Source organism: Melozone crissalis, unplaced genomic scaffold (assembly GCF_028551555.1).
Source record: "Melozone crissalis strain CALT ecotype California unplaced genomic scaffold, PUWL_Pcris_2 ptg000008l_1, whole genome shotgun sequence".
Taxonomy (NCBI): Eukaryota; Metazoa; Chordata; class Aves; order Passeriformes; family Passerellidae; genus Melozone; species Melozone crissalis.
In genome coordinates, this window is record NW_026535786.1 from 354,000 (window position 1) to 370,815 (window position 16,816).

The window sequence follows — 16,816 nt, forward strand, 5'->3', positions numbered from 1 at the left end:
GGGTACTTTTGAAAAAAATTAAAAATTTGATTTTGAGAGATAAAGAAGAGCCAAAGTTGTTCAGAATTTCACAGGCAGTTGAATATACTCTTCTCAGTTACAGGTTCTTAGTACCATTTAGCTAATAATTTTAAAAGAAAACATTGGATTAAAAAGTGTATTAATCCTCACTTCCAACAAATGTTGGTTGGTCCCAACAAATCTTAGTAGCAAAAGCTATTTCTAGTGTATTCCAGCTTTAGATAGAGGTGGAGATTAACTACTCCACTAGAGGTGGAGATTACCAAGCCAAATTTGGAGCATTGCCTTCTTGCACCAGTGTAAGGTGCAGTTGAACAGTGTATTCTGAAGATCCTTTAGAAAGTGTGTTTCCCAGTGGTACATTGGAAGCTGAGGTTTCATTTATTCAGCCAGATCACAAATGATTTAAATTCTCTTATATGTCTAAATTCTATAAACATGTTGGACCTTTCTGAACTTTTTTTTTGCTTAGACTATCAGATCCAGTTTCAAGACACAAAAGTAGTGGAATTGAGTGAAATCTTAAGTGCCTCATAGTTTTAATTAAGCTTCTGTGGACTACATTTAATTTTCTTCTTTTTCATGCCATTCTCTCGTACTTTGACTTTTTTCAGGGATAAAAATCATTGTACTGAATGATAGTCTCAGTACCTGTGTTACAAGGGGTGGGCTACCAGTGAGACCAAAATACTGCTATTATTCTCCTGGTAAAAGATTTTCTATTTAATACAAAGTACTAATTTAAAATAATGTCTGTTCAGTTTTCTATTTTGAAATCACTTTGATGACATATTCCCAAATTGCCTCCACAGCCTGTTCTAGTGCACTACCACCACAGCAATACAGACTCTTTAATTTTAATGAAAAAAAAAAAACTTGGTAAAAAATTGAAAACATGAAGTAATACTAATTTTTCTTTCAAGTAGCCCAGAACACTCATGCCAAATATACACAAATGCTCAAAAATAGCATATAAGAAAATCTGTCAGAGTTTATCACAATGAAAATATATATGTTTGATGTGTCATGTAGCGGTGATAAGCAGTAATTTTCCTTGAGGATGCAAGTAGTAATATATAAAATCTGCTGTGCAGTTGAAATGTGGTTTATTAAATCCAGGCAGTAAAAGAGTGATGTGTTGGCTGCCCTTTGTGCTGTAGACATTCCCAAATAGTTAGATCAGGCCTTCATAGTGTACAATTCTTTCCACAGAAATTTGAAACTCATCAAAACATTTGCATTTCTTCAAGTAAAAGATGAGCCACCACTTTAGGGTAACTTCATTTATTTGTCTTAATATCTTTTTGTTCGGTTTAGGAGAGACTGTCATAAATAATGGCCTACCTTGTTCACCTAAGGTAAGATTTTCTGTTACTTTGTTCAGATAAGACAATTAATGTAACTTAATGATTTCTCAGAAAACTGACAGATGTTCCAAAAATATGGATTGCTTTATTCAAGATAGATATGAAAATACAGAAGAATCAGGTATTTTCAGATAGAGAAAAGAAACTACATTGAAATTGTAGGAATTCAATATATTAGAACATTTTTGAGTTAATGTCCTGTCTCACAGCTCAGTTGTTATGTCATATTTTTAATCTCGTCTGCATGACTTTAAATGCAGAGTAACTATTGGTTTTGGCAGAGTCAGTTCTTGCTTGAATTGCTGAGATCAGACTTAATTTCTTGTTTCATGTTGGCTTTTGGTAAAGATAAATATTGATTATAAATATTGATTAAAAATATTTGCTTAACAGTGTTTAATTGAACATCTGGTGAGTAGCTGTGATAGCCCTGGAACAAGCTATAATTTCAAGTGTTCTATTTATAAGTTCTAGAGATCTGTTTATAACTCTTGCATAATTTTTCTTTCTTTATTTTGTGCTTATTTCAAAATTAAAGAAACACATTCTTTTGCTTCTCTATCATTCTCCAGGCATAAAATGAAATTATATTAGTAATTCAGAAACCTTTTTTTGTAAAATTCCTTTGTTAACAGTTTTCTGTAATTTTTCCTTTCACTTTTTAAGAGCAAAAAACCCTGTTCAGTGCTTGCTGGTGTAGTACCAATTGCAGAAAGAGAAAACTGGAGCAGGAAAGAACAATTATGATGAAGATGTATTCAAGTCTAAATAACTTTTGTTTTTCATTAAAATCTTGACATTTCTAAGGATCCTATTTACATTGAAAACACAATATATGAACACACTATAAACGTCTTGCTGAGATGATGAAATCATCAAACAAAGACTCATATGAAAATATGTTGCTTAGTCTTTTGACAATGACACATCTTTTTTTAATTCCTTTTAGTCATTTCTTTAAGTGATGATTCAGAGGCATTCCCTTATTTTATGTCATATGGCACCATGGAAGAAAAACTATTAAATATGAATATACAATTTTAAAATAACAATAATAGGTGGAGCTACTTTTACTAATGCTGTTATTGTTACTGTTTCAGATAATTGTCTGCCCACAAATACTGTCCCTTTATTCTTTCCCCTATAAGAACATTTAAAATATTTCTTTTACTGCTGAATTGGTCTGCAAATCTTCTCAGTGGTTGCATAAGTTTTATCATGACTGCTTGTGTGCATAAGTTAAAAACTTATGCAACTACTTCCTTGACCAGTGTCTAAATAATTAATGTAGGGATTTTCAAGAGTAAAAGTACTTTGCTAATATCTGGTCAATCCAAAAGCCAAAAATAAGTTCATTAGCATTTGAGATACCTGTTGGGTGTGGTGATTCCTAAAATGCAGAATTTGCAAGTTCTTGCCTCCCACTTACAGTGCTTACAAGTATAATACCTCACCAGAAATGGTGGGGGTATTTTTTTAATATATAGAGGTTATTCTTTATCTCTAACACTACTTTTTTCTTGTGAGGTATGGTTAAGCAGAGAACATCTAATCAGTTTTGGTCTCAGCTCTGTCAATTATTGCTTGATAAAGCTTTTAAAAAACAGGTTTTGAAGGAAGTCCTGTGAAGCAATATACTTCATTTTGACAAACTGAGCTATTTTATGTGTGCTTTATGTTCAATTTATTTCCCCCTCCATTGTTTGGTACAACAGGACACAAGGAATGTTGGAGCTGTGGAGGAACCACTCCAGGCAGAAGAGAAAAATAAATCTGCAGATATTTCAAAACAAAAAGAACAATGCCTTGTACCATGTGATGCTCAAGCTAAAATTTTACGAGGGGACAAACATTACATGTGCAGTATGTATTCATAAAGAATACTTTCAGTGATGAGCTGTGCAGTGCCATGCTATGCAATCCTCTCCTCTGCTATGCTATGCTGTGCAAACTTATTTTTTAATCTTCTTGAGCACACGTGACAGCCTTGTGACCCTGCTGCCCAAACTGTGTTGTCCAGAAAATCTGGGTTACCCTGTTTTAGGGATGCAGATGGTGTGACATAATCATTGGTGAAGACAGGCAAATCCAAGCAGCCACACAACCCACCTAGATCTGTTATGCTCTGAATGTCAGTATCTCACTCAATTAGAGAGGAAGAGGAGGATGTCTGTTGCTCATTTAAACATCATAGCTGGGTGTGGAGGTGTAAGTGGGAGGTAATTAATTAATTAGTCAGTTACATGGGAGTAAATGTGTACTTCACCTTACTTTTATGGAGGCTTACACAGGATATTCTCTATGCACTGGCTTGACAAACTACACAACAAATTATACAGTCAGTCTCTGAAAATAATTGTGCAAATTCTTGGTTTTCACATATGATTTCAAAATATATATTATTATAATATGCCATTATGATGATGATCGTGATTTTTAGCATCAGAGCAAAAACCAGGAGTAGTACAATGAATGAGCAAATGTAAGGTGACAAGAAGTCTTATATATATCTGTCTTTTATCATATGCATTTATATTTCTGTGATATACATTAACTGGTTGTCCAGTTTATCCAAGGATAAGATTAATTTATTCTTCAAAACATGAGAAGATCCATCCCTTCTTAAGATGTCTGTACTGCAACCAGGAAGTCTGAAGTTTTTAGCACCTTTGGCTTTAATCTGTGGTCTCTGTATTGCTTTCATTTCACTTTTAGGTGCTGTAAGGTAAAATACCTTCAATATTCATTTAGATGTCATAAATAAGTATGTTGTCATTTAGTCAAGAATATTTCTAGAGTTATGAAAACAAAAGGGATGAACATATTTCTTCCTGAAGGAAATTTGCAGAACTCTCTTGCTGAATATGCCAGAAGTACAAAAAAGCTGGTAAGAGACATGATGGATGATCAACAGTCTTCGCTGGATTACCTTTCTAATCAGGTACTTTTTCCTTTATAATAAAGATTTGTATTTGTTATTTCTCACAGCAGGTGTTGTCTTTCTGAGGAAAAATATGGCTCATGAAACCATTAAATTGTCTTTAAACCAGTAGCATTAGAATGTTTTATCACCAGTCCTTGTACCTCTGGAATATGAGTTCCATTTCTACAAGGAGTGGTAAGCACCCCATTTCACAACTTAGTGTCATACATTGCAGTAGGGAAGGTGGAGGGCCATTACTTCACGTTAGTAATTACTACACATCACAAAAATTAACTTCAGATTATGTTTATTAGGAGTCAGGAAAAAAATCTTTAGAATGTAAAATTTCTCATTGCAACCTAATTAAAGATCTTTTATTTGAATTTGCAGGTAAATGAACTTATGAACAAACTTGTTCTTTTGAACACAGTACTTTTGAGAAAACATCTGGATCCACTTCCTTATAAAGCAGTTCAATCTCATGGTAAGTATTTTTCAGATGTAGGCTTGACACCTTCCCTTTTTCTTTGTATCTTGAAAAGGAGCTAATTAAAGCAAAGGTAAGCAATTCTACGTTGACATTTATCCTGTGTTAGTAACAAATAAACTTTGGAAACTTAATAAACTGTTTAAAAGTGTTATCATAAATACTGCTTTAAATCATTTGCAACTGACAACTCTGGGCATCCTATTTAGCATGCTGTTTTTTATGTAAAATACCAAGTATGATTATTAGCTAGTAAGTGATCTGAGGCTGCTGAATGGTACATTCTTTTGCAATGAAATGAATACTGCATCTGCAGTATCCTTCTTCAAATGGAATGTTTTTTGTGCATACTTTAAGATGGAAAGGCTTTTACAAGTCTAAATATAATATTATTTCTCAGATAATATATCTTTTTCATGGTCCAGGTGTTATAAATAAAAAAAATCAGTAAATGGACCCAGATATATAATCTTTAATTTCATATAGGTATATATCATATCTATTAAGATTAGAAAGAACTTTGTCAATACAGTGTCATTTGTACTTAGAAGCTCAATGGTGTTCAGAGAATTTTAATTTGCAAGATAAATTCATGACAAAGCATGATTTTAAAGTTTGCATGAGAAGAAAATTATATTTTAAATAATTCATGCCACCAAGAAAAGTAATATTCCTGTATTAATCTGTATTTTTTAAAAAACATATTTTGCTCATGAACTTCCTTGTATACCTTTTTTTCTCTAGGTTTGGACTGTACTCATATTAAAGATACTGTTGGTTCAGTTTCAAAAACTCCAAGTGGTCTGTACATTATCCATCCAGAAGGATCAAATTATCCTTTTGAGGTAATAAATTTATTATTAGTCATAATTTGCTTGAGAATATACATTTAGAATATTTTTAATAGACTTAAAGTGTTTTCCATGACAATTCTTCAACAGATGAATGAAAAATGTATTAAATCATCTGCACATGTCTGCTTTTCATATAATTTTGACAAGTTTCTTATTTTCTATAAAGAAATTTAATCTCTGTCATAAGAGTCCATTGTCAGTTTTCATATGCAGTGAAAAATACCAAAGAGGAAAACCCAAGGTGTTTACCAGTACCTCTTTTGGATATGGAGAAGAGCTGTTCTTTGCTGTTTTAGAGATGGAAAACTGAAGAGCAATTGACTGACTCATGTGGCTTTTAAGACAGGACTTTTAGATTTTGAGTGATTTGTCTGTATAACGTTGCCTTCCCTTGTGATGGGACTACATGGACGCAGAGTCATCCAAGTGTAGGTGCAGATGTTGGTTTGAGGAATAGAAACATTATCTGAGTATCATTATAATCCAGTCTTGAGGCACAGGGGGATCTAAAATTGTGGTTTTTCTATGCAGTTTGCAGGATTTATATTCCTAAGACAAGGATATATCCCTAAAACAAACTGCAGCAATCATGCTTCCTATCACTGCTTGCACTTTATGTAATTGCTCAGATTAATAGTGCTTATCTAGAAGAATGGAGTTTTGGGTTAATTTCCTCAGACTATGACTATTAAGATCCTTTCAAACACAAGGAATATTTTGTTTTTTGTGTTTATTTCCATTTCAGGCTGTTCTATTTAGAGAAGGACTTATACGTAGTAGAAAGGTAGACATGGCACTTTCAAACCTTCAACTTTGCCATACAGGTTGAGGTCATTATTTTTTGAAGAAAAAACAAGGAATTTAAGCCAAGCAATAACTAGCAAGGTTTAATATCTATCTTCATAGTGTTCCTTTATATGTAACAAAGGAAAAATGAATCCCTTTATCTCTAGCCAAGCGGAGCCCTTCAAAATCCTACAAAAAGGAGCTTAAACTGGTTAAGAAAAGGTTTCAGAATTATGCTGGCATCTCAAAAGAAAAATATGAACTTGATACTGCAACCTTTGATATAAAAACCTGTCATTCTCTCCATACAATGCAGGGAGCTCAGGAAAAAGATCTGTAACTCATCAGTAAGTCCCTTCCATGTAAAAGAAAGGCAAAGATGTTGCAGTGTTCACAGAACAACCATATTTGTAGTATGAGCAAAATGCAACTATAGCAAAAATTGCATCTGTTTAATAATTTCTTCTGGATTGAAGGTAATTCCAGAAAGAGAAAAGAAAAATCATAGCAATTTGATTAAAAGAACAAGGTAACAATAAATAATGAGAAGAATGTTTGCCGTCGTGAGTGTCTCATTTCTTGTCTGGTAAATGTTGCACAGAACTTGAAAGACAGTGCCAAAAAGCTCTCAGAGAAAAAATTTCTAAAATATGTGTTCCATAAAGAATGTTATTTTAAGGAAAACTACTTAATGTGAATTCTTTAATGTGTTGAAGCATAAAAAGAATACAAGAGAAATGGTAGATAGACAAAAATATCAAGATATTTGAACATAAACAAAAAATTATAAAGCATCTTTTAGAGGCTAATAACCAAGAGTTCTAAATGTTCTGCAGACCAGCAAAATAAGAAAAAATACAGAGGAAGAAAATCACAGTAAGAAACTAGAAAACAAGAAAAAAACCAACATGAAACAATTTATATCAAATGAAGACCTTTGCAGCAATAAAATGTATTTTTATGCAATGGAACCTAAATGAAAATGTGTTTAGAATAATATGCATAAAGATATCAGTTAAATGAAAACTATTTAGAAAATGTGATCCCATTCTTATTTTTCATGTTTGATACCTCATGTTTCCAAAAGTGAGTATAGATTTTTATGCTTAATTTGGGCTAATTGAACTCCAGATGCCAGGAGCAATAAAAATACCTAGCTTTAGTGGCAGTGGCAGCTTTCTGTCACCTCAGAAAGTTACTCTCAACTAGGCTTTTTCCTGAGCTTTTTCCTGAGCATTTATTAATGAGATTATTAAAACCAATTTTTACTTTTGGAAAAATGAACCATGACCAATTTCTGATACATTTTTCAATCAGTAAATTTAGATCAATGATATTTCTCAGTTGAATCAGACAAACTATGCAATTGTTTAGAGTATACCTCTTATACACACTGCAGGTGGAAAGTGGAAGAAATATTCAGTAGAAGTGTCCTCCTTCTCATTTAATTTAGCTTGTACCTGGCACAATCATGTCCTTCATACCTTTCATGATATGAGACAGAGCAAACTGTAAAGCAGATTAACTATTATAAGGCTTTACAATTGCAACATTTCCATAAGGGATTAAGAAAACTACACAGCTATAACTGTGTTTTTCTGTACCTATCTAATATTTTTATTTAGCTGGTGTATGTATTGGTGCTGTATCTAACTGGCTAATGGCCTCTCATGTAGAACCATATCCCCTCCTTCTGTGAATTATCAACACTCACATTGATTTATATTGGACCGAAGATTGATGTTATGACCAAGTGGGATCCTCATAGTATTTCTGACTCATAATCAGAGGAGTAGCCAAGCATGCAATTATCTACTCAAGACAGTGGATGAGGCAATGGTATTATTTTGAATGAGGTTTAGGTATTTTCATCTAAATATTCATTTTGGAATCTTCTGTATTTCTTTTTGTTCCAGTTCTATCCTCCTTGGGTGACTGAAATAAGCATGTGACTCTCCAGGGAATAAAGGTCACAATTCTTTTTTCATGCACAAAAACCTTAGTATGATTCATTTAGTATTTGTTTTGCAAGAATTGCCTGAAGTATCTTACTTGAAGGTCCAAGATCCTTCAGGGTGTATTAGATCAAATTGCAGCTCTTCCTGTTGCTTTCTTGTCATTCATTGAGAAGACATTGTTAAATCACAGAGGCTCTAACTATAATATTGATATTTTCCTGCTAAGGAGTAAGTCTGGTTTACTGAAAAATATCTGGCTACCACAGGCAGTGGAGGTGCAACATGTAATGCTCAGTCTGACACAAATTTTTTTGAGGGTTAAACTGACTTACACCTAGTTTCACTTTTATCAGCTGACTAAGACTGCAAATCTCTCTTTTCTGAAACATGTTTCATTTTGTTTCATTTTGTACATTTCCTGTAACATCAAAAATATTTTGTACTTTACTCCATCAATTGCGCATCGGCTTAGTGTTATCACAGCCAATATTATATTCTGAACTTACTTTTGTTACCACAAGAAGCTTACTGGCTCACTACCTATAAGCATTTTCCAGGTTAATTCTGATATTCGTCACCTTTGGAGACAAAAATGAGCCCCTGTTTTCAAACACTAATTATGGATACAATCCCTTAGAACTGCATTGAATAACTTAGGGAGTGCAGTGTATAAATGTGCAATATGCTCTTTCTAAATTAGATTTCCAGACTTTATAATCCCAGTTAGAACTGATCAAGATTTGGCACTGCAGATATACTTAGGAAAGTCAATTACAAATCTTAAGTTAGATGGGCTGAGGAGAAAACGTGCCACATAATGTGATATTCCAAAGCAGAGCAGATGGCAGCTGGACCACTGCCATTTGACATACTGCTGGGCACAAATTTTAGCAAAGACTCCTAAAGACTCATAAATTTGAGAGTTGATCTTATGCATGCAGTGGTATTGCTCAGTTGCAGGCAGTTATATGTTCACATTGGGACTTTCCTGGATCGGGGCCACTTCTTATGTAGAGGTTTTTGCTGCTGCAAATTATTGTTGTATTCTGGGTTATTGCTATCACTGTTTTCTGTTTCCTCACCCTTATTAAAGGCTCTAAATTTCCCAGGCACCACAAACACATTCTCTGGAAGAAGGCGTGGTGGTGACAGAGAACATACAAGAAGTTGTGTTTATTTTGCTTTGCTGCAATACAAGTTTATTTGGTGTTGCTACCTGTATCAATGATATGCTGCCTGATTAATACATGACATTGCAAGTTGCTTCCCTTTCATGCTAGATATGTTACAGCGACATTTATCAAAGCTTATTTATTATATTTGTTATGAGCAGACTATTACACACAGCAGTTTCTACTGGTTGAAGAAATATCCTAATCAAACAGTTCAACAAGAACATATAAGAAAATACTGCAGCTTTATTTTTTTATTTTCTTAGAGCTTTTTTTAAAAGATATTTGAAAAACATGTTACTTAGCAAAACTCTGAATAGTCCACCTTTATTTAATTAAAATGTGTTTTTCATAAAAACTGCTTCAAGAATGCTTAATCATGCCTATGTTTATTTTAGGTTTTGTGTGACATGGATTTTCGAGGAGGTGGATGGACTGTGATTCAGAAAAGAACTGATGGAATTGTTCAGTTTCAGAGAACATGGTCTGAATATCTGGATGGATTTGGTGATCTTACTGGTATTAATTTTAAATACTCTAAAGTGCTTTGGATCCCACATTTCTCCTGCTTTTATGTGAGCTACATTCCACTAAATTGCGTGGTAGTTTTGGCAGTATGAAGTTCTTGTTTCTTAAAAGTCTTGTTTTTACTTAAGGATTTTTGAAATCAAATCTGTTGTGTGATCTTCCTGATAATGACTATAACCCCACTAGAGTCTTTAGTTATTGCAGTCTTACAAGAGTGTAAAAAATATTATATTTTCTGCTTGAAATAATAGATTGTATTTCTTCTCTTTTCAGATTAAAAAAAGAGTGCCTTTGTTGGTTTGAATCACTCATTTCCTTAGAGTAGAGAAAAATCAAAAATATTTCACCATAGGGCATGCAAAGTTATTAACAATGGAAATATTTCAGTACCCTATACCAACACAACTGTGATATTAATTTTTTATTGCCACCTTTAATCCTGCCAGACTAAACCCATTTGCTTTTTCAGAAGTTTATCTGGGATTGCAATGATGGAAGCATGCAGCTTTTCTCTACAAAGAAGTGCAGCTCATATGAGGCTACATTTGTGATTTATGGAGGCAGCAAATCTTGAGAACAGAGCTTAAATTTTGAGAATAGGGTTTGCTTTTTTTTTTTTTTTTTTTTTTTTTTTTGCATTTCATAGAATGCTAACATTTATCATTTCTCTGTATTGCCCTTAGGAGTGATACTGAGTTCTGGTCATGCAAGTGGATCTTTAGCATATCCAGTTTTTGTGGTCTTCTAGGATATATTGCAGACAAATATTTGAAATCTATCATCTGGACAATTTTCTAAAAAAATATCACAGAGAACAAAACCCATGATGCACACATGGGTTTTCTTAGGGATTTCCTAAGGAAATGGGAAGATTACTCTGTTCCTTCATTAGTCTTTCAAAGGAATATAAGCATATCATGCAACTTTTATTACATTTGGTTCAGGAAGGAAAGTAAAAAAACAGAAACAATCACTTTTTCTTTTACAGTTTCCATTTCTAGACTATATATTATATTTCTCTTCAAGGAGAATTTTGGCTTGGACTGAGGAAGATTTTTGACATTGTAAATCAAAAGGCCACTCATTTCAGTCTTTATGTGGATTTGGAATCAGAAAATGACAAGCATGCCTATGCCTCATATGATGGATTTTGGATAGAGGATGAATCATGTTATTTTAAGATCCATTTGGGGTATTATTCAGGAAATGCTGGTAAGAACTTCCTTCCTAGAAGTATTTAAAGGTAGTTTAATATGAAAAAAAAACACATTCAAAAGAATAATAATTAACTTCAAAAATTTTATTTCTAATGTGTCTTTCTCTGGTATATAATGAACATTTATGCAGATAAAATTTTAATTATATGGTGATCTATTATGCCTGTAATAAAAAAAAATAAAATTGAATGGGATATATATATAAAATAAATAAGGGATTTTGTAGGTGTTAGTGTTTATTTACCTAATGGTTCAATTATTTAGATGCCCTTTATCTCATCACAGATGTTACTGGCAGTCTTCCTGATGCTTTGGATAATTCAGAAGTGCCCAGATAGTCATGTACAAAGGACAGAGAAAGAAACTGAGTGGAACAAGGCTGTTCTACAGTGTGTAATAGTTGCTGGGTGAAGCATAGACACAAATTAATTCCAGACCTCCTTTAATAGCATAAATACACTAAGCGTGCAAAGATTTGCATTAAGCATTGCATCATGTCTTACTGCTTTTTTCTGTGTTATGCAAGAATGGTCGTTATTATCAATGAAATAGTTAATCTCTAAAAGTGTTAGTGCTTTACTCTGCATTTGTGAAAAATACTATTTCTTCAGTAAGTTCTCTAGTAAGACAACAGAGACAGTAATAACTGACCTTTGTGTTTCAACAATTCCATCGTGTTTCATGACTCACTCTGGGGCTTTGGGCATGTTACTGGAAAATCTGAAGTTGCAACCCTTTTTGTTTACTTTTATCTCTTCTTCCTCTGTCTTTGAGGAAGACAGAAGCCTTTACCTTCATAGCCAGCATTCATTGCTAAAAGCAAGGAAAATATGAAGACATTTTGTTGAATTTTAACTTCTTCCATATTTCTCAGTATTTTATTCTTTTTTTCCCTGCATCTTTAGCACTTTTGCAGCTCATTAGCTGGTGCTCTTGAACTGCTTTTGAAGAATTCTACTTTTTTAATAAATTCAGAGGAAAAGTTTGCAGGGTGTGCATCAAGTAAGAAACATTTCTCCGTAAATAACTTTATGGTTTTGTTTATCTGTTGTACTTAGGTGATGCATTTAGAGGATATAGAAGAGAAGATAACCAAAATTCCATGCCTTTCAGCACTTTTGATGTTGATAATGATGGATGCAGGCCAATGTGCACTATTAAAGGACAGCCAGTAAAGAGCTGCAGTAATTTCAGTGATAACACGGGATGGTGGTTCAACAAGTGTGGCCTTGCAAATCTTAATGGTGTTCATCGCTACAGAGGGAGATTCCTTGCAACTGGCATTCACTGGGATACATGGACAATGAACAAAAAGCCAGTCAAAATTAAATCAGTTTCCATGAAAATTCGGAGAACCAATTATCCATATTTCCATTAACGTATGAAAATAGAAATATATCTCTCTTTGCACTTATGTGGAATGATGTATCACTACAATCATAAATACCTTTCATCTTCACTTGAATGGTTCAGTCTTAAAACTTTGTTAGATATTTCTATAATATAGTTATTAATTTTTATTAGTAAATGTCAGCATTTATAGTGTTCCAGCTTGAGAAAGAAGGCCTCAAGAAGAACTGAGTTTTCAGAAAAAGGATTAAGCTGAGTGTTTGTCAGCTTTTATTCAACTGTCTCTTAAAAAATCTCAGAACCAGCAGAAAAAATTATAAAAATAAGTGTAATGCTGACTTTTGAATGTGCTCTTTCTATGCTCTCCACATATCTAAATTGGCAAGACGTTTCAGCAAATTTTATTAAAAAAAAAAAACATGTACCTGCCATTTTCATAGTAATATTTTGGAAAAATACTTCATCTTAAGTTAAATTTCCAGCATCTTTTCTTTCTGTATTTCTTATCAGGCAAGATAACAATTGTTTCAATGTATAAATAAGGTTTTGTATACCATAAGGGCCTGATTTTTATACACGTAAGGTTGATAGTGACATTCAAGAACTATGACCAATTTTATATTTCATTTTCACAGTCAGTGTATTTAATAATACAATTTTGATTCTACCATTATCTATTTCACAATTGACTACAAATTAAAACTTTTTTTCAAAGAAAACATATCTTTACATATAACCTGTGCAGTTTTAATTTTTGGATATATGGCCTGATCTTATGTTTTTCATTCTTAGTGGCTTTCACTTTGTGAGCGATCATTTGGTAATGAATAAAACCAACTTAAGTTGTGTAAACACATTTAAAACTAAGGATTGTGAATTCTTTGAATTTCTGTTCAGTAAAAATAGAAAAATATCAATAAAAATGTGAATATTGTCAGTAGAGTGTTTCTGGAACCTAGCATCAAATCTGTAGCTAGGCATGGTATTTCTCATCTTTGCTTCAGTTTCAGCAGACCAACTCTGTAATATCATGTGGAATGAAAATAGTTAAGGACTCCATGAATTTCCTCTTTGCTGTTTTTTATTTTGACCAAGCATAAATACAGTGAGCAGAAGCCATCATCAATTCAGAACCACCACGATTTAGAGCTTCTTCCCAAAGATTTTTGTAGCCATAGGAGAAAACAAAGCTTTTAATAGGGTATGTTACATGGTTAAGGGTGAGAAAAGACTCCTCTTTTGTTGCATATTTGGCGAGCCTTTCACAGTTGGAGGTAAAAAGTTGCTAAAAGCAGGTTTCCTCTCTGCTAGAGAGAAACTGAGGACTGTCTTTATGGGAAGGCTTACAGGAGAAGCATGTAGGAAGTAGCTTGAGGAAAAATACCACAGGCCTTGTAGAGGCATTGTGAGAAATGGTACGGGTCCTGCTCTTAGGGGAGACTGAATTCTCTGAGCACAGTGGGGGTTTGTTTTTGTCAGACACTGGAGCATTTGAAATTAAAGGTGAGAGATTGTCTGCACACTCTCTTCAGCCTGCCCTCACACCACCCTTTTCAGGAATGCAACTGCTTTGAATGGCAGCCTGGACCCAGCATTCTTGTAAAGGTAGATGCTTAAATGAAAGAGCTTCTGCACTAAAATTAACAAGCACTGGAGCAGTATTAATTCTGTCTACAAGTCTGGATATTGTCACTGTATTAGGGCTCTTATGTCAGAAAGAGTCCTCAGCCTGTGGCACAAGAATCCTACTGGAGAATGCCAGGGGGTAAATTTCATGAAAGTGCAACGGCTTTAATGAAAGCCTCAAACTTTGATGGTGTGGCCTCTGTTCTGACAACCAGATCTGAGCCTGTGAGCCGGAGTCTAAGCAGGTACTTTGGATGTACATAGCTATATTCTACTGACACCCTGAGGTTGCTTTTGGCTTAATTAGAATTCCTGCTTAAAAATGAAGGTAGCAAATGAAGATTGCAGACTTGTGCTGGCAGATATTGCCACATTCAATTATGAGGTTTAATCTCCCCATTGTCAGCATTGGCTTGATTAGCTGGCAACAACAAATCTTAAAGGAGATGGACCTGAAAAGATAATTAAAGAATAATTCTTGCAAATAGACATTGTTCTAAAATGTAGAGTATGCCTAGAAAATCGGAGTGCTAGAGATTAGTTGGCAGCTTCCTGGTGCATATCTGAAATACAGCAATGAAAAGAGAACATTTTCCATGTGATGGATGGCTATTGTTTTAAAAAGTTCATTCATTCATTTCCTCCCAAGTAAGAAAAAACATTGGGAAAACAAATCAATGTTTTAGTTAAACACAGAAATATTTCAAGGACATTAAATTTTTTCTGGGGCCTATGTTTCATATTTGCAGCTGGTGGCTCCAAACTGTCATAAAATAGCATAAGATTTGTGTGGCCATATTTAGGACTGGTAATCAGTTGGTTATTTCCCAAATAGTCTTGTTTCAACTATAAATTAAGGGGACATGTAGGGTGTAGGTATAGCATATTAAGAGAAACCAATTGAGTGTTTCAAATAAAGAGTACCTTGGTTTAACTGCACTTAATATCTACTCCAGGAATGATACTTCAAACTGTAAGAAGTTGCCATTTAAAGACACGTAATCTCTGATGCTACAAAACTGCACTTCTTTTGTTTTCTTTTTCCAGTAGTATGTCTTCAATTTGTAAATCTCAGTTTGGTGAACTCAAATTGTCTAGTTATTTGACCATTCTGGTCACAAGAAACCTTTCTAGTGACTTTAATTTTGTTTTGCATGTCTACCTCTGAAGTATGCTATGCCCTTATTGTCCCATTCCCAAACCAGAAGCCAGCAGAGACAATCCCTGGGCATGGGATTTGTGGGATTTCTGTTGGTGTGGCTGTATAGAGAATTTAAGTTATTTACAGAAGAGATACTGGAAACCTGCAGACCCATTTCCAGGCTGGGTATTGATCTGCCAGGTGTTTTGATCTATAAAGACAGGATGCACTTCATTTAGCAGCTCATTGTAAAATGAGTTAACATTAAGGAGAGAAAGACATCTATGGCTTTCAGTGGACACAGATTTTGCTGACATGTTCTATATTCATCAACCAGGAGTTAAGTTGTTACTTTACAACATGCTCTAATGAATATTTCTTATACAGAACAGTGGAAATGATACTGTACTATTCAGAATTGTACAAAGATATAATAATACAAGTATAGAAGGGAATGGTCCTTTAATTACAGAAAGCTTTTTTGCTCCATCATTTCAATTTTTCGCAGTGCATGTGTCTGTGTGTGTAGAAATCACACATGAGCAGACAAACCCAGATATGTACTTCTAGTGCAATTCTCAGAGAGACAGAAGACTGCTAATGCCCGTTTCAAAGGGGCTCACAACCATATATTTTCCATGTGTTATCCTCCCGTGCCTCAGCTTTTCCCCAGACTCATCTGATCCAACAGTTTTGGGTTTTGTGCTTGTGGCAGGCTATCTTTGTCAGGGGGCTCACAGGCGAGGCTTCTAACAAAAAAAAAGCCTTCAGAAGCAAAAATCAGGCTCAGCTTTGAGTCCAGTAAAGCTTTGCTATAAAAACCTTCCAGAACTGAGAGCGTTTTTCCAGGCCTCTCGTCCGCTGCCAAGGGCCTGAATCCCACGAGGTTCCAAACCCGGCGGAGCTCGAGGCAGCCGCTAGGGGGCGGCAAAGCGCCGGCCGCGCCGCGTCTCAGGCCCTTCCCTTCCCTTCCCTTCCCTTCCCTTCCCTTCCCTTCCCTTCCCTTCCCTTCCCTTCCCTTCCCTTCCCTTCCCTTCCCTGAACTTCCCTTCCCTTCCCTGAACTTCCCTTCCCTGAACTTCCCTTCCCTTCCCTTCCCTGAACTTCCCTTCCCTGAACTTCCCTGAACTTCCCTTCCCTTCCCTCAACTTCCCTTCCCTTCCCTGAACTTCCCTTCCCTTTTTCTGAGTGTATTTTGCCTAGTCTCCTCCAGCAGTGATGTCACATGTGACTTCCCTGAACTGCATCTGCCCAGGATGCATGGGGAGGCAGGATGCACAGCCTGTTGTGTGTTCTCTTTGCAGCCCATAACTGCAGTCACTGGTGTTTGCTTTCCATAAGAAAACCCTCAGAGCAATGCCCATCAGGGTTTCCATGTGCTCTGGT

General features: G+C 34.8%; 1 protein-coding gene across 1 annotated transcript; it reads left to right on the forward strand.

Moving 5' to 3' along the window:
- Positions 1-1,277: 1,277 nt before the first annotated feature.
- Positions 1,278-12,691, forward strand: ANGPTL5 (angiopoietin like 5). The gene is made up of 8 exons (XM_054270073.1): positions 1,278-1,379; positions 3,104-3,251; positions 4,202-4,329; positions 4,702-4,795; positions 5,543-5,643; positions 9,967-10,087; positions 11,123-11,308; positions 12,372-12,691. The coding sequence occupies exons 1-8, from the start codon at positions 1,278-1,280 to the stop codon at positions 12,689-12,691; spliced, it is 1,200 nt and encodes a 399-aa protein (XP_054126048.1).
- The last annotated feature ends 4,125 nt before the right edge of the window (positions 12,692-16,816 follow it).